General features: G+C 36.5%; 1 protein-coding gene across 3 annotated transcripts in view; it reads right to left on the bottom strand.

The window, feature by feature from the left end:
* Positions 1 to 22,150, bottom strand: part of UBE2Q2 (ubiquitin conjugating enzyme E2 Q2) — a 73,359-nt gene that overhangs the window by 21,658 nt on the left and 29,551 nt on the right. For all 3 annotated transcript variants that reach the window (XM_047862170.1, XM_047862169.1, XM_047862171.1), the window contains 6 exons: positions 20,272 to 20,356; positions 18,807 to 18,867; positions 17,955 to 18,045; positions 10,656 to 10,714; positions 944 to 992; positions 399 to 494 (listed from right to left, as the gene is read on the bottom strand). In XM_047862170.1, the coding sequence (XP_047718126.1) occupies positions 399 to 494; positions 944 to 992; positions 10,656 to 10,714; positions 17,955 to 18,045; positions 18,807 to 18,867; positions 20,272 to 20,356 (441 nt within the window). The remainder of the gene's footprint in view (positions 1 to 398; positions 495 to 943; positions 993 to 10,655; positions 10,715 to 17,954; positions 18,046 to 18,806; positions 18,868 to 20,271; positions 20,357 to 22,150) is intronic.

Here is a 22,150-nt window from a genome sequence, read left to right as displayed (position 1 = left end):
TGCTTCCAATTTTTGTTCTGCCACCTGTCATCTTAGACAAGTTATCTAACCTCTGTGTGCTTCAGTTTCCTCATCTACAAAATGAGAATAATAATACCTACTCTTAGGTTAGTAAAAGGATTGAAACAGAACATACAAGTAAAAAGTTTAGATCAAAGCCTAGCATATAAATGCTCACTGGAAATTGACTATTCTAACATGATCTCAAGTTTGGGAAACTTCAAAGTACGTATAATTTTTTTACTAGTATTTTTTAACTTACATACCAATAATAGATTTACAATTATAGACATGTCTTTCTATAGTAAGAATAACAAAGACTAAAAGAACAACACGTCTCCTAAGGTAACAGAAAATATAGATTATAAATGATTATGTCATCGTCTTAATAAAAGTACCTTATTTGCTCCAAACTGTACTCTGGCTTTGCCTTTGACTAAGGTAGCATTGATTTGCATGATGACTGATTCTATTGAGTAGGCACTGCTCCAGCCCTACAGAAAGAAGAAAACACTTCTCTAAAACATAATGGTACTCTTGATTCCCACTTGGGAAAACTTAACAAAATGGCACATAAATAGCTCTACAACAGCAAGACAATGTTAAGAAGTCTGCATGCAAGAGAAAAAAGTTGGACCATTTCTAAAATCTCGTAAAACAAAAAAAACCCTATATTCTAAGTATCAAATATAAGCAAATTAGAACCTTATATACACATTGCTCTTAGAATGGCTATCCTTGCATAGATTAAACACCAAGTACAATGTCATTTTACTGATTTGCCTTAAATAGCTTTTTCATTATTAAAAGTAGGTGCTATTGAAAACAACTTTTTTTTAAGTGGGTGGTATTACATCAGAGTCTTTCCCCTCAGAATCTAATTTACATCATCAAAACACTCCATTGAGATTGAAAAATATGAGTATCATAAGAAATTAGTTACCTGTTTTGTGAGAAGTTCCATACATAGTGCTCCACCACCCAACACATACCTTAAAAAGAGAAATGGATTCTTAATCTGCTAGATCTCAGTTTCTTCTTAATTTTTAATATTTTATTTTTTTATTTACGTTGAGAGAGAAAGAGAGAGAGAATGAGAGCAAATGAGCAGGGGAGGAGCAAAGAAAGAGGGGGAGAGACAGAATCCCAAGACAGAATCCCACACTGACACACTGTCAGTGTGGAGCTCAATGTGGGGCTTGAAGTCAGGAATCATGAGATCATGATCTGAGCCAAAAAAATCAAGAGTCAGACACTTAACCGACTGAGCCACCCAGGTGCCCCCCTTGTAATTCTTAAAGTACTACTACTAAGGAAGTATGCATACAACCAAAGGTTAGAAGATAACATGCAAAAATGAGAACTGTGATTAGGGTTCTAGGACAAAGGGTAGTTAAAAAATTCGAATGCCATCGCTTTATTATAGTCTTTTTTTTTTTTTTTAAATAATGAATCTTAGAATGCTTAAAGATGCTAAGGATGTCTGTCAGAAACTAGGAACTTAGCCTAAATATTTCAGAGAATGGAAAATGCTATATTCATCTGAATATTTCTCTACCATCATGTTAGCCAATGGCACCAACTTTACCTTATCTATAATAATGAACACCCACATTTTGTGGTTTAAATTGTTTTTATCCATTCTTTTGTGAGGATCAAATGGTTCTGACCACAGAGCCCCTCTCTGGGACTCCTTAATTTCTCTTGCTAATCCTGAGAACTGTTCTCTGAACCAGACAACTTCTGGGAATTTCCTGGATCTCTCTTAGGAAATCATTATTTAGATCAACATTATTCAACCTTTTAACCCCTTCTCAAACAAAATAATTTCATTTCTACTTTGTTATTTTAAACTTCAAGATACATGAAATATCATGTCTAAAAATAAAATCAAGAGCATGATAATTATAGAAGAAGGACTGATAAATCTTGAAAACATGTAAGCTAAGACCACAGGTCTGATTAGATATAAGTGAACACTGAGTCCATTACAAACTTTTTTTGTCCCCAGGGACATTCCCCCCTTGCCTGAGATTCCTTTTGCTCCCTACTCTTCCAAATGCCGTATTTCCCCCCAATAAAACTCGTCAAGACCATTCTAGCCTGCAGATTTTGTATTCTGGCTAACGAAACACATCCTTGTGTTGACCTAACCAAATTACAGAAAAGTAAGGAATCTAAAAACTTCTACTATAGACCATTATAATTGTTACAGTGAAATTATTCAATAATGGAAATTATTCAATAATTCCCACTTCCTGGAGAATTTAAGCAAGTGTCTCTACCTGGCTGCACCAGACCTTGGAAACTTCCAAAGTTAAAGTTTATAGGAGGAAAAGAAAAACACTTCAAAACACTAGATTTGGGTGGAGAGTCATGGGATTTTAAACTTCTTTGTATATTCCCCAATGTTCCTAAAACACAGAAATCTATCTCCAATCATTTGACTCTCCCAATGGGCTCAGAGTGTCTTATGTATAGTGGTTTTAAATAAGCACTTGCTAATTGAACAGAATTAGAAGATCCATGTTTTCATTTGGATTTTGCTTTCTCCACAAATTGCTCAGACTCTAGTAATCTGTTAATGAGTTAACACTATTCTTGATCCTTACACTTCAGAAATACAAAATGCAGACAGGGACTCCAGGACTTATCTTAGGAAAAGGAGTTATGTAGACCAGCCTGAGTTACCAATTATCCAACTGCCACATTTCTTTTTAGCACTCCACTCTTTATTCTGAGGATGGAGAGTCTTTCAGGTGGGAAGAAGGAAAGTTTTTGTACTCACAGGCCAAAGAAAGTACGTTTTCAACAATGCTATAACTACGCAAATGTCTAGTACCCATACAAAAAGTGAGATAAGTAAATTTTTCCATAATACACACTATCGGCAGCATTTACACCTAAAAGGAGTGGCTGATAGAACTCTACTTCCATACTGAGTTATATTCATTTTATGATATATGTTCCAAACCCTTAGTGTTCTTTGCCTCCAAACAAATAGTTCCTGCTGAATATTGAGACAATTCAAGAACACTGGAAAGAAAGAAAAAAATAATAATCTACTGGTCATTTAAAGATAATATGCCACATTCACAGGCAAAGTAATATTTTCAGCTTAAAAAACTTCAGTTGTGGGTGCCTTGCTGGCTCAGTTGGTGAAGTGTGTGACTCTTGATCTCAGGGTGTGAGCTGGGCACTGGATGTAGATATTACTTAAAAATAAAATATTTAAAAAACAAGAACAACCAACCAAACAAAAACCCTTCAGTTGCCAAAGTTATAAAATAAACACTATCCTAAAGCTTAGCCTCTTCAGGCAATTTGTGATTTTTGTTTTACTAGGAGCTTCTTGCAAGAATGTTTGCTAGCTAACTTGCCCATCCACCAGCTACAATGATCACTTAAATTGCACTGATGAGGAGACAACAGAAACCATGTATCAGTACTAAAGTGTTAATACAACATGATTCTTAAGTGAGCCTAAGAAAGAAATGAGAAATGTAAAATTTTTAGTTTTTAAAAAATGTTTATTTATTTTTTTTTTGAGAAAGAGAAAGAGCACAAGCAGGGGAGGGGCAGAGAGAGAGGGAGACACAGAATCTGAAGTAGGCTCCAGGCTCTGAGCTTTTAGCAGAGAGCCCGATGCAGGGCTTAAACTCAAGAACTTTGAGATCACAACCTGAGCCGAAGTCAGATGCTTAAGTGACTGAGCTACCCAGGCCCCAGAAATGTAAAATTTTTATATTAGAGTCAAATTCTTCACAATAATCACATTTTTAAAAAAGGAAGGCTTATTAGCCCACATAAAACAGTCATGACCCTTCCCTTCCTTGAGGCAAGGAAATATTAATTATTGATTGTAAGAACAGAGGCTTTAGATAGGAATGAAAGAAAATGCTGGCACTTAAAACCAGATTATTAACATGTTTCCTCAATACAAACAGAAACAACCCATGGTCATCTAGAAGTAGTGATAGTCTCTTCATGGATGACTGGGGCACAAGTAATAATTCACATTATATCAACCAATAAAGAAAGCATTTTCAGTTTCCTACAAAGAGCTCTCACAATGTATTAATGAGAGAAAAATAATCTTTATGATGCTCTCTCAAGTTACTACACTCTGATCTGGATTAAGCAAGAAAGATAGTCAGATACTAGTGGCTCATTAAAATAACTCATAAAAATATCAAGACAGAATTATGTATTACCCTAAATTGTCTACACCTTGCTAACCTACTGTATTTCCCTATCTGATTCATTGAGTCCCAAATATTTACTGCACACATATATGCTACACACTGAGCCAGGCAGAGTATACGTTGAAGAAAACTGACAGGACCCTGTCCTTCATGATGGGAAAGGGGACCCAGAGTTCTATGAGAAGGAATAACCAAGGGGCTTTTTAAAAGTATGGTAGTCAGGAGCAGCATTTCTAAGAGAAATGCACAAGCTGAGATTTGCAGGACTTAAAAGTGTGGGTGGGAGTAACATGCCAAGCAGATGAATGTATGTTTAAGAAAGGTTATGAGGAGGGGTGCCTGGGTGGCTCAGTTGGTTGAGCATCCACCTCTTAATTTCGGCTCAGGTCATGATCCCAAAATCGTGGGATCCAGCCCTGCACCTGCCTCCATAATGAGTGTGGAGTCTGCCTAAGATTCTAAAATATTTAAAGAAATATTAAAAACAAGAAAGGTTTTGAAGAAAAAAAAAAGTGTGCTGGGTACTGGGGGCTGAAAGATATCCAGTGGGGTACCAGCTTAGACAGGGGAAGTGTGGTACAAGAGTATTAAAGAGATGGGGCACCTGAGCGGCTCAGTCAGTTAGCATCCGACTTCGGCTCAGGTCATGATCTCGCGGTCCGTGAGCTCGAGCCCCATGTCGGGCTCTGTGCTGACAGCTCAGAGCCTGGAGCCTGTTTCAGATTCTGTGTCTCCCTCTCTCTCTGACCCTCCCCCGTTCATGCTGTCTCTCCCTGTCTCAAAAATAAATAAGTAAACGTTAAAAAAATTTTTTTAAATAAATAAATAAAAACATACTCCTTTAAAAAATAATAATAATAAAATAAAGAGAAAGACAAGGGCAAGATCACAGGTGGCTTACGGTAAGGGTTGGGGTGCCTGGGTGGCTCAGTCAAGTTAAGAGTCGACTTCAGCTCAAGTCATGATCTTGCCTTGCGGTTTTTGAGTTTGAGCCCCGCATTGGGCTCTGTGTTGACAGCTCGGAGCCTGGAGCCTGTTTTGGATTCTGTGTCTCCCTCTCTCTCTCTGCCCCTCCCCCACTCACACTTTGTCTCTGAAAAAAGAATAAACCTTAAAAAAAATTAAAAAAGAAAAAAAAGCATATGGCAAGGGCATCAACCTGTAAGAGCAAATGGAAAGATACGGAAGAGTTTAAGCAGGGGAGCAACATAATCAAACACAAATTTATAAAATATCACTTTTAAGCTTACATGAGGGAAGGAACAGAGGAGTCCAGTCAGAAATCCTCTGAAGTGATGGCAGTAGCAACAGAAATGGAGACAACTGGATCTGGGAACCCTCTGAGAAGGAGAATTATAAGACCGGATATGGGAAATAAAGGAAAGATGTTATAAAGAATAACTCCCAGTTCAATAACTGAGATATGAAAGGCTGGGAAAGGAGACTGGAAAGGACAAGAGTTCAAGTTTTTGTGCTACAAAATTTGAGATGCCTATGTAAGAGATATTCCAGGGGCACCTGGGTGGCTCAGTCAGTTAAGCATCCGACTCTTGATTTCAGCTCAGGTCATGATCTCATGGTTCATGGATGATCTGACAGCATGGAGCCTGCTTGGGATATTCTCTCTCTCTCTCTCTCTTTCTCTCTCTCTCCCCCCCCCCGCCCCTCCTCTGCTCGTGCTCTCTCTTGCTCTCAAATAAATAAGTAAATTTTAAAAAGAGAGAAAGACATTCCAGTAGAGATGTCAAAAAACAGGTAGACACTGGGAGCAGTAAAGATATATAAAAATGCAGGATACAAAACCTGGGAGTCACTGACACAGGAGGTATTTTGAAAGCCATGGGAGCTTTTTTAATAAATAATACTAGAGTAATTGGACCATTAGGCAAAACTCTAGGACCTAAATCTCATACCTTATACAAAAACCAACTCAAAATGATTCACAAACTTATCTGTAAAATGTAAAACTATAGAACTTTGAGAAAACACAGAACAGGAGAAAATCTTCAAGATCCAGGACAAGGCAAAAGTTCTTAAAATTGATGCCAAAAGCATATAATCCCTAGAAGGAAAAACGTCTATAAACTGAAACTCATCAAATCTAAAAACTTTTTGCAAGATATAAAATCAATATATCAATAACAGATTTTTTATCTGTTGCATTTCCATATGCTAGTAATGAAATATCAGAAAGAGAAATTAAGAAAACGATCCTATTTACAATTGCATTAAAAGGAATACCTAGGAATAAATTTAATGAAGGAGGTGAAAGACCAGTACTCTAAAACCTCTAAGACACTGATGAAAGAAATAGAAGGTGACACAAATAAATGGTAAGATATACTATGCTCATGAACTGGAAGAATACTGTTTTGGATAATAGAGGCATTTAAACAACCTACAGACTCAGTGCAATCCCTACCAAAATACCAACAATGTTTTTCAGAAAACTAAAACAAAAATCTTAAGATTTGTATGGAACCACAAAAGGCTGAATAGCCAAAGCAATCTTGAGAAAAAAACAACAAACCTGGAGGTATCACAAGTTCATTTTTTTTTTTAATTTTTTTAACGTTTATTTATTTATTTATTTTTTCAATATATGAAATTTACTGTCAAATTGGTTTCCATACAACACCCAGTGCTCATCCCAAAAGGTGCCCTCCTCAATACCCATCACCCACCCTCCCCTCCCTCCCACCCCCCATCAACCCTCAGTTTGTTCTCAGTTTTTAACAGTCTCCTATGCTTTGGCTCTCTCCCACTCTAACCTTTTTTTTTTTTCTTCCCCTCCCCCAGGGGTTTCTGTTAAGTTTCTCAGGATCCACATAAGAGTGAAACCATATGGTATCTGTCTTTCTCTGTATGACTTATTTCACTTAGCATCACACTCTCCAGTTCCATCCACGTTGCTACAAAAGGCCATATTTCGTTCTTTCATATTGCCACGTAGTATTCCATTGTGTATATAAACCACAATTTCTTTATCCATTCATCAGTTGATGGACATTTAGGCTCTTTCCATAATTTGGCTATTGTTGAGAGTGCTGCTATAAACATTGGGGTACAGGTGCCCCTATGCATCAGTACTCCTGTATCCCTTGGGTAAATTCCTAGCAGTGCTATTGCTGGGTCATAGGGTAGGTCTATTTTTAATTTTCTAAGGAACCTCCACACTGCTTTCCAGAGCGGTTGCACCAATTTGCATTCCCACCAACAGTGCAAGAGGGTTCCCGTTTCTCCACATCCTCTCCAGCATCTATAGTCTCCTGATTTGTTCATTTTGGCCACTCTGACTGGCGTGAGGTGATATCTGAGTGTGGTTTTGATTTGTATTTCCCTGATGAGGAGTGACATTGAACATCTTTTCATGTGCCTGTTGGCCATCCGGATGTCTTCTTTAGAGAAGTGTCTATTCATGTTTTCTGCCCATTTCTTCACTGGGTTATTTGTTTTTCGGGTGTGGAGTTTGGTGAGTTCTTTATAGATTTTGGATACTAGCCCTTTGTCTGATATGTCATTTGCAAATATCTTAAAGGGTGAGTTTTATCACATGTGAACTGTATCACAATAAAGGTGTTACTTAACAAAATGGCTATCATAAGAAACAGGAATAGAGTAACAGCTAGAAGATGACGGAGGATATAAAATATATGGAACTGCTCAATAATCTGATCAGACTCACAGTGCTTCAGCCTGATTGTGAGATTGCAAAATTATGCATTTTATCAGTCCTTCACATTTTGTAGTTCTTCCCAAGTCAGCCAGTAAATCTTCCCCATCACTTAACAGTTGACTATGAAGACCAAAGTCACTGATTTTGTTTCAAATCAGCGTTCACCTTACATTCACCTTTCCATTCCCACTGTACCATTTTAGGTTGTCCTCACTTCACTCTAAGGGCCATCAGCTCTTAATTAGCCTTGCATTCTTCTAGGCTTTGGGAACACAATCTGTCTTCTTCCACTGTTACCATATTTCTTTCTAAAACATTCTCTTTCCTGTATTTTCCTGTTCCTGATCCAGCTACTGAGAGATAAATTCAGTATCCATGGGTAACAGTTTCCTTACCAGGAAAAAAAGAAGATGAAAACAAACACAACAAAAAATCCTCTTACCACTCCATAATCCTAAATTACAACAAGATACTCTGTCAGCACAATTTCATACAACTCTTCTGTATGAATTCTACCTACCTTGTTTTTGTAGCTCAAACTCATCTGGTATGCTATAAATTTATCATGCCCTTTCTTAGATATGTGATTGTATTTACTTTTTATTACTTTTTATTTACTTTTATTGTATTTACTTTTTACCTATGTAGATAATTTTCCTTCAACCTCCACCAGTAGACCAAACTGAACTCACTCATGTATCAATGCCCACCTGAGAACCCACTTACTTGACAGTCTTCCCAGATCACTACTACTGGAAGCAATTCCCTTTTCCTTTAACCTCAGAGAACTCAAGTCCACACTTCACATTTGCCAATCAATGAAGTACTTAATATTTTTAATCTCCTTTTTTTTTTTTTGAGTGAGAGAGCGTGAGCAGGGGAGGGGCAGAGAGAGAGAGAGAGAGAGAGAGAGAGAGAGGGGGAGGGGGAGGGGGAGGGGAAGGGAGAGGGGAAGGGAGAGGGGAAGGGAGAGGGGAAGGGAGAGGGGAAGGGAGAGGGGAAGGGAGAGGGAGAGGGAGAGGGAGAGGGAGAGGGAGAGGGAGAATATCAAAGCAGGCTCCAGGCTTTGAGCTGTCAGCACAGAGCCCGACATGGGGCTCGAACTCACAAACTGGGAGATAATGACTTAAGCCAAAGTCGGACACTTAATCAACTGAGCCACCCAGGCACCCCTATACTGTTGGCTTTTGTATAATGAAAAAACATTTTATTAGAAGATTTGTTTGGATAAGTAACAAGCTGACTTATTCAAATTTATTCATTTGTATAATGGTAAATAATACCATTGTAGCAAAAAGCAATGAAGAGAAACTATATCACAAATTTTTAAATTGAAAAGTATTATTTAACTTCACGTGTTTGTCTCCACAACTTGGTGGTAAACTACTTAAAATCTTAAGTTCTTAAAACTCTTAGAATTTCCCACAACAAACTGTGAAAACTCTGCTGGTCAAGGTTATAGCAGATTTCAAAATGATCTGACAAGAATATTTTTATACATTTATCTTGAATTTATAAAATTTTTCTAAATCTTTTCCTTAATCATTTGTAGCCATCCTTCCATATTTTTTAATCTAAATGAAACTATTACTATATCAACAGTAGCAATGATCAAAGTAAGGACTGGATATTTTTAGATCTTTTAAAAAAAAATTTTTTTTTTTTACATTTAATTTTGAGACAGAGAGAGAGAGAGAGAGAGAGAGAGAGAGAGAGAGAATGTGAGCGGGGGAGGGGCAGAGACAGAGAGGGAGACACAGAATCAGAAACAGGCTCCAGGCTCCAAGCTATCAGCAGAGCCCGACGCAGGACTCAAACCACGAACCGTGAGATCATGACCTGAGCCAAAGTCAGACACTTAACCGACTGAGCCACCCAGGCGCCCCTTTTCAGATCTTAATCGGCATAATATGCATTACCTCACAAGGTTGAATTAGTCAACTGAGCATTTCATAATTCCCAAATTAGTATATATATTTTTAAGTTTATTTACTTATTTTGAGAAAGAGTGTGCAGGGGAGAGGCAGAGAGAGAATCCCAAGCAGGCCCCACACTGTCAGTGTGGAGCTCAGTGCAGAGCTCAAACTCAGGAACTGTGAGATCATGACCTGAGCCAAAGTCAAGAGTCAGATACTCAACCAACCAAGCCACCCAGGCTCCCCTCAAATTAGTATTAATTGCTTCTAATTTAACGATCTATATAACATTTCATAACCAGCCTAGGTACCAATTCTCAACTTTTCCCATTCTTTACATGACTTCTAATCACAAAAAAGGAATACAAGCTTCGATAAAAATGAATGACAATTAGATTCTACCAAACTGAAACCACCACCTTTAGAAGGAATCAGATGGCCAGCTCTATAGGCCCATGAGACTTTCTGTGATTATTCCTGGGAATATAGGCTTGTGAGAATCATTCTCTAATCTTAACTTTCTCTAAATCCTCAATCACAATTTATATTTGAAAAACACTTTTTTTAATTGTGAAATGTATACAAATAGGGGACATTAAAAACTCTTACTTATAAACAACGTGATGGTTTATAACCAATGGTTCTCAAATGATGGTTTCCAGACTAGCAACAACGCTTCACTTGAGACCATCTTAGAAGTGCAGAAATGCGAATTATCAGCCTTTCCCCACCCCCAGACCTAGTGAATCAGAAAACTTGGGGTATATATACCCTAGCATTCTGGGCCTCCTACCATTTAACTATCTCTCCAAATAATTCTAATGCACACGGTCAAAGAAAATAATTACTTAAACTTACCCTCCTGAGAGAACAGGTAACACCACTCGAACAAATGGAGGATCAAATGGAAAATTATCCTAAAAAGCAAACAATCAAGTTTAATTGGTTTTAAGAATATCCTTAATACTCTATTTATTTTGAAGATTTTTATATAGTCTATAAAGAATGTGTATATTTATTATCTGATGAGGGTCATAAAAGTACCAAAAATAAAAAGAAATAAAAACCAAAGGAAATAAAAATGATCAGGCCCAAACAGGACAGTGTTTTGGTAAAGTTATGAAAATTATGAAGGGGTTCCACTTCCAAAAGAATTATATAAAAGGAAACGTTCCAATAATGATAGACTAAGTAACTTTATATCAATCCTCTGGCTGAGAACTAGAAGAGGTAGATAAAATGTAACCACTACAGAGCTAAGATCAAGAAGAAAAAGGGAACCTCAGAGTGGGGCCCTTCTCCCTGCCTTGAGTTTTCTTTCAATTACAGAAAAGGAAGATAAGAGATCAAAAGCTCAGCAGAACTTAAGACTCACAGGGCTAGAGAGATAAAAATTGGGAGCTGGGGTCCAAGGAGAGGCCTGGACAAGTCTCCCACACTTTAGGCTGGGACCTGAAGAACAAATGACACATTGCCCTAACTGACAAGGAATGAAGTCCAGTTTTGTGTCACCTCAATCCCTGACAGGATTCTGTGATCCTGGGTTGCCAGTGTCCAAGCCTGACAGGAGTAAATGTGAACCCTCTTTGAAGAAGAATATCATCCAAGGTTTCAAATTAGTAAATTTTTCATATATAATGTTTGTTACTAAAAATAGCCAGTTACACAAGACTTAAAAACAAACATGTCCAGAAAATGAGAGGCAAATGACACAAAAAACACAAGAGATCAAGATAACAGAGTAACAAACATAGATTTTAAAATAACCATGCTGAATACATGCAAGGAAAGAAAATACAATATTGAAAACCCTGGCAAAGTACTAAAATTATAAAATGAGCCATAGAGAAATTCTGAAACTTAGAAATACAATAACTGAAATCAATAACTTAAAAGATGAATTTAACCACAGTAGAGACTTGGTGAAACCGAAATTCAGTGTACAGGAAAATAGGCCAGAAAACATCCAGAATGAAGCCAAGAGAGAGAGTATGTAGAAAATGCAGAAAATAACAAGACACAGGGGAATGTATTGAAAGGCTTATCATATATGTGGAGTCCTAGAAGGAGACAAAAGAATGGGACAGAAGCAATATTTGGAGAGAATGTCTGAGAATTTTCCAATATTGACTGAAGACTTCACAAGATTGAAGCACTATGACTATTTCAAGAAAAACAATGGAAACCCCAATGAGGGAATGATATATCTTTGAGCTGCTGAAAGTAATTTCCAACCTAAAAATCTATACCCAATACAAATACTTTCCAAAAATTAATTCACACTAAAGTTATTTTCCTGTCAGCAGACACAAGGAAATGTTAAAGGATATTCTTCAGGCAGGAGAAGCATGATCCTGGATGGAAATGTGGAGACTAAAGACCATGAAAAGAACAAATATGCACACAGATCTAAATGAATATTGATTAATTATATAACAATAATGTGCAGTTTTTAGGGAAGTACAGAAAATGCATGACAGCACATGTTTGGCAGGGAATCCATGTTCTAAGTCTCTGCATTGATAAGGAAAAATAAAATATAAATTAACAAATTTATATTAGACAAGGATATACATTATAATTGTAAAGGAGTAAAGAAAGGTAAGAGAACACGTATGCATGAAGCTGAAAGAGGAGAGAAACTGGAGTAATTAAAAAAAAAATCAAAAGAATGAGAAAAAGGAACATAGAATAACAAGGACAAATAGAAAGCACTTATGAGACAGAAGATTTAAACCCCAATATCAGTAATAACATTATATGCAAACAGACTAATTGCTCTAATTAAATGACAAAGATTAGCAGACTTGATAAAAAACGTATGAAGAGAAGATGAGAGAAAAGAAACCTTAGCTAATTTTCAGGCTACCAAGTACAATTCTTTTTTTCAAATTATCAGTCCTGGAAACAGCTTTCCAGAAGAACAAGAGCTTTTTCTCTTAATGAACTTAAACAACAACAGTAGCTGAGGTGGCCAAGAGCATTAGAGGTCAATCTCTGGGTAGCCAGAAAGCCAAAAAGGCTGTCCCTCATTTTCCTACAGCAATGGGGTAAGGAAAAAGCATACTGCCTCTAATAAAGATATGACAGGATGTCTAAGAGAAATTATCTCCAATTTTATGATCTAATAAAAGGAAGGAACTAATTGTCTCTTAAACCAATTTGAGGGTAAAGAAGCTAAACAAACATTTGTCTTGTTATTTCCAAGGAACACAAAAATACAGTTTTAACTGCAAGAATAAGCAGCATTAAGTCCAGTAACTTACTTTTAACTCCCTACTTCCACCCATCCTCAAATAAGATTCTAAAGAACATATGAACTATGAAAATTCAATCCTAATAGGAGAGGAAGACAAAAAGCACACTTCTGGTGGCTAAAACAGATAATCTTAGATTTCTACTTCAAGGGAGAATCTACCCACACAAGATATCAACCTAATAATAATTATAATCTACTTCCAAATAAGTAGCTCACCATTTATCTACAGTTTAATAGACATAATGAAAGGCACGGACACAAAGCTTGGTAAAGTACAATTTCATTTAGTCTATTTTTTAGATCTTTAAATATGTGTTCCCAAATGATAAAGCTTTTTAAATTGATTATGTGGCAGTGAGAACTACTTTCATTTTAAGTAATTCTTCATTCAGAGTAACTCCTTCACATCAAAACCTAGGGACTATTCCATGAACTCTGTACCATGGAACTCAGTAATTAATATTTTACAGAAATAAGAGTTCCTTACAGGATTACAGCAGAGAGGTTGAGGAGGACTTAAAATAGAAATTTGAGTTATCTTGGTATACTAACTCAGGAACTGAGAATCTCAAGGTTTACAAGGATCTCACAAAGTTTCCAATTCAGTATCTTGGCCTTCCAACATATTCTTTTTTTTTTTTTTTTTAAGTTTTATTTATTTTTGAGAGAGAGAGAGAGAGAGCGAGAGAGCTAGCAGAGGAGAGGAAGACACAGAATCTAAAGTGGGTTCCAGGCTCTGAGCTGTCAGCACACAGCCTGATGTGGTGCCTGAAACCACAACCCGTGAGATCATGACCTGAGCCAAAGTCAGATGCTTAACCAATTAAGCCACCCAGGTGCCCTTTTCCAACATATTTTTAATGATAAGGAACATTCTATTTTTTTTTTTTAATTTATTTTGAGAGAGAGAGTACAAGTGGAGGGGGGTGGGGAGGGGCAGGGCAGGCAAAGAGAAAGGGAGAGAGAGAATCCCAAGCAGGCTCCATGCTACCAGCACAGGGCCCAACACAGGGCTCAATCTCTGAACTGCAAGATCATGACCTTTGATGAAACCAAGAGTCAGACACTCAACCAACAGAGCCACCCAGGTGCTCCAGGAGCATTCTCTTCTCAAAAGACTGTCACCAGATGAATAGTTATCACTTGAAAAATCACAATAGTTATCACTTGAAAAATCACCTGTTTACAGTTTGACTTACTAGTTCTAATGTCATGTTAATCAAAACAAAAATCAAACTACCAAATTAATAAACCGTCAATCAAAAACAAAATCAAACTAAAGTTTCCACATACATAGCCCTTTAAATAGTTGAGGACAAACTCTCATGAGCCCCTATGTTCTTCTCTCCAAATCCACAATTTGCCCAGCTATCTTAGGACATAAAAATCTCTTTCAAATCCTTGCTGCTATTCTCTAAATGAATTCAAATTTGTCTAAATAAACCCTTCTTAAAGTAGTACCTCAGAATTCAGCTGAGTGATTTAGATATGGTTTTAAAAACCAGACCACCACTCCCTTAAAAGCACAGCACAAAAGATTTGCCACATTGCTGACAAATCTAATTGGTCCCCATTTTCTCTCCTGCCCCATCCCCAACCTTGTGTTGTTATATCTCAAGTTCCATTTTCTTATTACTCATGACTTTCAAGTTGTCACCATGGACATCTGAGGCATGGACATAAATACTGTTCATGCTCCTTCTTATAAATCCTTCTTTCTGGATAATACCTGCTATCCTTCCAAGTCTGTGAATCCTGACACTAATAACTTGGCAGTTCAGTTTGCCAATGTCACTTAGTTCAGAGCAATCACATTCTTCCCAGGCCTCTTAAGAAATAATTCAGGCCTTGGGGCTCCTGGGTGGCTCAGTTGGTTAAAGCATCCAACTTCAGCTCAGGTCATGATCTCATGGTTGGAGCCCCATGTAGGGCTCTATGCTGAAGCCTGGAGCCTGGAGACTGCTTCAGGTTGTCTCCATCTCTCTCTGATCCTCCCTTGCTCACACTCTGTCTCTCTGTCTCTTGAAAATAATTAAACATTGGAAGAAAAGAAAAGAAAAGAAAAGAAAAGAAAAGAAAAGAAAAGAAAAGATTAGATTTCAGGCCTCACAAGGCCCTTGTTTCTGGTATCAAGAGCCATGGTCCAGAAAGACAAATCCAGCGAATTTCAGCCATTTACCTCCCAGATTGCCCCCTCCCTTAAGTTCTACCTAGAGCAGGAAAATACCATGAAAACATTAAGTACAGCCACAAATCTTTCAGTTTAGTGGTCAGGATTTCATATTCCCTTAAAAACACCTCTCCAGGAGGAAGTGAGAAGGAAAGAACACACAGAGGACTTTCAAAAGATACTGCTTAAGAAGAAGAAGAAAAGACATAGACCTGAATGTTTTTTTTAACATAATTGACATAACTCACATTAGTTTCAGGTATAAGGTTTTCTTTCTTTCTTTTTTTTTTTTAATGCTTTTATTTTTGGGGGAGAGAGCACACGCGCACAGGAGCCAGCGGGGGAGGGGCAGAGAGAAAGGGAGACAGAGGATCTGAAGTAGGCTCTGCATTGACAGCAGAGAGCAGGATGAGGGCAGGGCAGGCTCGAACTCATGAACCATGAGCCAAAGTCAACACTTAACCGACTGAGCCATCCTAGTGCCCCTATAAGATTCTATTTCTTAAGCTTGGTGTTGGACACCTGGGCATATGATTTAATACGACTGTTTATAGATTGTTCAGGTTAAAATATTTTGCATACAGAATTTTTAAAAAAGGGGGGTACCTGCATGGCTCAGTCGGTTAAGCATCTGACTTTGGCTCAGGTCATGATCTCTCTCTCTCTCTCTCTCAAAAATAAACATTTTTAAAAATTGAAAGAAAAAAATGCTACTGTCCTGGTTTATTTTTTCACCTTATGAATCAGTAAAAATACAGTCATTAGCAACTTCAGTAAATATATACCAGATTCACTCTCTAGAAGACAACCCAATTGACAATCATAAAAGTTTCTATAATAACAAAATTGAGGGAAAATATAGAATTTGAGTTATTTGAAGAAAGTTCAATCATAAATGAAGATATATCCCCCAAAATATAACACACAAAAGCTACGTAAAAAGTTTTCAAAAAAATTACTTTTTGCAAGTATATTCTTTCACATCTTTGCTTCTTCCTTCAAAACCCCTCATTATCCCTCTACTCTCACCTATTCCTACCACCATCATCCTTCATTACCCCTTGCCCAGATTAAAATTAAAGTCCCAACTAGTCTCCCAGGTATCTACTCTCTCCAATCCAAACCCTATCTGATGCTGAAGACATAATAACTGTTTAAAATAATAATAATAAAAAGCCTAACAGATCAATCATGCCCCTACCTAAAAACCTGTACTGACTGGTTCTTTACTGTCTAAAGGTTAAGATCCCAGACTCTTCATCATGGTCTCCAAAGCAGTACAGCCTTCATCACAGATTTCTCCCTAGGAAGACTGCAGGCTCTTGCAGGAATTATATTTTAGATGCTTCCATGTCCTCAAGCCTTCTATAGCCCCTCTATAGCCCTAATGCACTGAAGTCTACCTAACTGAAATGGAAAAAATATATATCTGTAAATTTCTTTCCGAATTTAAAAGAACACAGCAAATAGAAGCTCTATATAATTCAACGTTTATTTATTTTTGGGACAGAGAGAGACAGAGCATGAACGGGGCAGGGGCAGAGAGAGAGGGAGACACAGAATCAGAAATAGGCTCCAGGCTCTGAGCCATCAGCCCAGAGCCCGACGCGGGGCTCGAACTCACGGACCGCGAGATCGTGACCTGGCTGAAGTCGGACGCTTAACAGACTGCGCCACCCAGGCGCCCTATATAATTCAAATATAGCTCCTTAGAAATATATTTCCTAGGGTTTTTTGAGACGAAAGATTTAAAACTACTACACTTATTTATCCATATTAAATCATTTCATTTTATCTAAATTCTACTGCTATTCTTTACCCTTTATTCTTACCATTTAAGGAAAAGGTATTAAATATAACACATAAATTCAGAAAGTATGTAACATATAAAAGTATGCCGTTATATATTATAAAATAGGCATCCATGTAACCACAGCCCTGGTCAAAAAACAGACTAGAGCCAGTATCCAAGAAGTCCCCAGATGTCTCTTTCAGCTTACAACTCTATCCCTCTCACCTAGATTTACTCCCTATCCTCAACTGTATGGTAATCACATCTTTGCTTTTCTTGATAGTAATTACCTAAGTTTGAATCCATAAATCTGCATTTTTCAACCTTCTTTTAATTTCTGCTCCACCAAAAAGGCTTTTTAGAATTTTTTTTTTCTGAATCTATCCCCCACCACAGATATACTGTGTTAACAGTTTATATAATATGGCCCCTTAAAAGGCCACAGACCAGTGTATATCTAAGATTTTTTTCACTCCAAGGAACCAGTTTTCACCCCATTGGTGGGGATACTGTCTCCACTGAGAAGGCATGCCCTAAGCAATTTAGTTTTACCTATTTTTGAGCCCAATATAAATGAAATTGTACAAGACTTGTTTTGGGGTCTGGCTTCTTTTGCTGAACATTGTGTTTAAGGTTCACCCACCGTTTTGCACATAGCTCTATTCCTTTTTATATGAATACCACAGTTTTCCATTCTACTGAAACAGACACTTGGGTTATTTTCTGTTTGGGGCTATTATAAGCAACACTGCTCTCAACAATTTGAGTACCTAAGTGCTCATCTCTTGCAGGGTATATACATGAGAATTCCTGAGCCACAAGGAACGAATGAATACCTTCTATGTTACCAAATAATCCCTACGTGTTTCCCCAAAGCAATTATAAAAATATACATTTCCATTAGAAGTATATCGAGTCCCCTTAAAATTTTCTTACCTTAAAAGAGAAGTTAAGCAAAATATATTCTATGCCTTCTTTTTCTTTTAAGATCTGAAGATCACTGTGCAAAGGACTATCAGGGTCGACCCTAAGAATTACATAACAAAAAACCAATTAAAATAAAAAGTCCAAAGATGTTTTCTTACTAACCACAAAAATGAACCAGTTCAAGAGCTAAACAGAACCCCTAGGGTAAGTTTCAAACATAAACTTGCTCTATGGTCCCTGGAAAAATAAACTGTAATAGCTTTCAACTCCTTGAGATTAAATGTCCAAAAAGATCACAGTATTCTAAATCCATTCCCATAAGGGGATTCCAAGTTAGCAGTCATTCTAAAAGGAAGTCATATGTACATAAGTTTCCTTAAGAACTCAAAAAAAATTAATCTGCTTCTCTAAAATTGTATTATTATTAGCCAAGGGATTCAAGGAAAGAAAATTACCATGGACAAGACCGGAAAAACTGAAATCACTAACAAAATCTAAATTTGTCTACAACTGTTTCTACACATTAGGGCCTACTCAAATTCCTCATTTCAAATACAAACTGGATATCACAATCAATCAAGTTATTAAATTCACTTTTGTTTCTATAGTTCCCAATTATCTAACTCCATGAAACACTTTATCCCATAGCTAGTCCTTCTTCTCCTTCCTCTTTCTCACTTTACTTATTTAAGCCTAAGAAACAGCTCATTTTAACAACCTGATAACTAGTTCTACAGAAACACAGTCTAAAATTCTAAGTAAAAACCATATTTTAGAGGTTATCAAATTAAGGGGGAAAAAAGTCTCCATTGTGAAAGTCTATCATTACGAAGACTGGGTTAGCATATAAGAGTCACTTACTTCTGCAGTTTAACATGCCAGTCATATAAACTGTCATTTATGAGTTCCACTGAATAAATCCCTGTAAAGATATAGGCCATGTAAATTACTCTATTTGATCTTATACATACCACTTCGGTATAAATGAATACACTAAATAACCATCAAAATCTAGAAATTTTGCTACTAAAACATAGAACAACTAAGCTATATTGTAAATGTTTTGCCATTGAGCTGAGTATCTTATACTCTCAACAGAGAATTAAAGCCATCAATGAAGAGGATTCTTTAATGAGCTGAGAAACTGTTTACCATTAACTGTGAATAGGAGGGGGAAAACTATGCAAAAATCATGTATACTTCAAGATTCTTCTTCTATACACATGCAATTATTTCTATAAAAATGAAATCCCTCTATATAGTTTTATAAACTTTCTTCAACTTTCTGGGGCATCTTTCCAACTTAGTATGTAAGAAGTCTACTGTCAATCTTTAAATAACTATAGAAATTTGTTTCATGGATATACCATAATTTAACCAATTCCACCCTATATCTGATTATTAATTTTTAATTTGCTACTATAAACAATGCTGTAACAAACAAGTAATTATTTAACATTTAAAAATAAACCCATATTCAAATATTTAACTATACTTGATTAGGTTTCTACAGATAAACTTTTAGACATATCGTAAGAAAAACAGGATGCCAAAACTTCTAATAACTCCGAAGCAAGTTCGGCTTACCTTGGATTCTAAAGCAGAAATTTTTTTTGCTTGTTTTTTGTTTTTATGTAAGCTCTAATGATTTAGATTTGATCACTCTAAGAATTTCTGAATGGATCACAAAGCTACTTTTTCAAACATATTATAAGGTTGGCTCTTTCCCTTATTTAATATTGTTAGAATCTCAATAACAACACAGGGGAATCTTATTTCAAGTGGAGAGGTTCCACAGTATTTAAGTCTTACTCTGTAAGAAAGAACACTCAAACTTTGAAATGAAGGGGGAAAAAAGGCCAAAAACAAAACTAAACCAAAATCACCTATTCTTTTAAAGGTATACCATAACAGTCTCTACAATAAAAGTTGATTATGTGGTTAAAAAAAAAAGGAACAAAAATTCATAAAAATCAACTTGGCAATAGTTCTTTGTTCATATAATATTTTCTTGTTTACTTTCCAAAGCAGATATTACTTGTAATATTCCTAGAAGATAAAAATCATCTATGAATTAATCCTTGTTAGCAAGAAGACAAAAATTTTGAGGTATCCATAAAAACAATTTTCAAAAATCTGAACAAGTAAACTCTTATTCTACCTTCCATATCTTTTGATAACTTGATTAAATCTGCATTTAAAATCCCTAAAATAAAGTTCATAACCATTTCTGTGCCTGTCCAGTTATATTATGAGAACTGAAGTTTACTATTTGAAACTTAAAAACAGCATAAGGACAACAGAGCAGACACCCAGGGGTCCTTACCTGCTTTATAACTCTGTGATCTGTATATGTCCCTGAGCTCTTTCATAAGCCTATCTGAAGCTTGCACAGACCCAGATACTGCACCCTGAAACAGAAAAACTGCTGTTTAGCAGGATCTACAGAGTCCAATAACTGAAGATTTCAGGTATATAAGCCTGAAAGTTTATAATGAGATTTATAAAAATAGATCACAACTCAACATTTTAAAAACTCAAAGAAGCTTAATTAAATTGATGATTATAAAGTTTCAACAGGAATATAAAATTGGGGGACATGTCTGGCTCATTTATGATTTAAAAAAAAAAAAAAAAAAAAAAGTCTAACCAACCTGTCTAGATCACCATGGCTCCTGCAGTAGCCTAAAAGTTAGTATAAACCTATTTCAAATTCTATTGATTTTTTAAAATATTAATTTTTTTTAAGATTTTATTTTTTAGAGCACTTTTAGGATCACAGCAAACTTTAAAGAAAGATCCAGAGATTTCCCATGTAACTGCCCCCACAATGCATAGTCTCCCTTATTATCAATTTCCCTCACCAGAAGGTATATATTTTTTTAAGTTTATTTATTTTGAGAGAGAGAGAAAGAGGGAGAGAGAGAATATCAAGCAAACTCTGCGCTGTGAGTGCAGATGCTGACACATGGCTCAGTCTCACAACCATGAGATCATGACCTGAGCCGAAATCAAAAGCCGGACACTCACCTGACTGAGCCACCCAGGCACCCCCAGAAGGTACATTTCTTAAATTGATGAATCCATTGACACATCAATATCATCAAAATCCATAATTTACCTGAAGGTTCACTTCTGGTGTTGTATACTATATAGGTTTGGAAAATGTATAACACCACATATCCATCACTACAGTATCACAGTATTTTCATTGCCCTCAAAAATCCTCTGCGCTTTGCCTATTTATCTCTCCACCCCACCTCTGGCAAGCACTGATCTTTTTTATGGTCTCCACAGTGTTGCCTTTTCCAAAATATCACACAGTTGGAAACATACAGTTATGCAGCCTTTTCATCAGATTGGCTTCTTTCACTTAGTAATATGGATTTAAAAATTCTCCATGTCTTTTCATGGTTTGACAACTCATTTCTTTTTTTTTTTTAGCAGGGAATAATATTCCATATTGTCTGGATGTACCACTGTTTATCCATTAACCTACTGAAGGATATCCTAGTTGCTTCCAAGTTTTGGCAATTATGAATAAAGCTGCTATAAACATCCAGTATTTAGGTTTTTGTCTGGACAGAAGTCTTCAATTCATTTGGGTAAATACCAAAGACTGAAACTGCTGGAATGTATGGTAAAAATTATGTTTAGTGTTATAAGAATCTGCCAGACTGTCTTCAAAAGTGGCTGTACCATTTTACATTCCCATCAGCAATGAGTGACAGTTCCTGTTGCTTCACAGCCTCCTCAGCATTTAGCATTGTCAGTGTTCCTGATTTTGGCCATTCTTTTTTTGATTCTGGCTATTTTAATAAGCATGTTGGGTCAGAAGCAAATTTTGAACATACTAGAAGGCCCTTACCATTTTAGACTATCAACTAACACAGTTTCATTAGTCTGATTATAAGCAAGAATGTTATACTGAAGGTCTACTTTACATTATTAAGAAACTGAGAAATAACATGTTCACCTGCAACTAGTTTCAGTTCTTTTCCATGTTGGGATTTCTCTAAAAATGAAACTGCACCAATATGTTATCCGAAGACTAACTAGGAATGCAACTACTTCTCATAAGACAAACATTTAGAATACCTTAGTTTAAAAAAATACACTGATCATGTAAAATTTAAATGTTAATGGCTGTACTACACCTTGTGGAATGGGTAGCAATCAGGTTCACAAAGTTATTTCCTACATTA

The sequence above is a fragment of the Prionailurus viverrinus genome, chromosome B3, assembly GCF_022837055.1.
Source record: "Prionailurus viverrinus isolate Anna chromosome B3, UM_Priviv_1.0, whole genome shotgun sequence".
Classification (NCBI taxonomy): domain Eukaryota; kingdom Metazoa; phylum Chordata; class Mammalia; order Carnivora; family Felidae; genus Prionailurus; species Prionailurus viverrinus.
The sequence above is the reverse complement of the archived record's forward strand: the minus strand, read 5'-3'. Positions and strand labels throughout refer to the sequence as shown.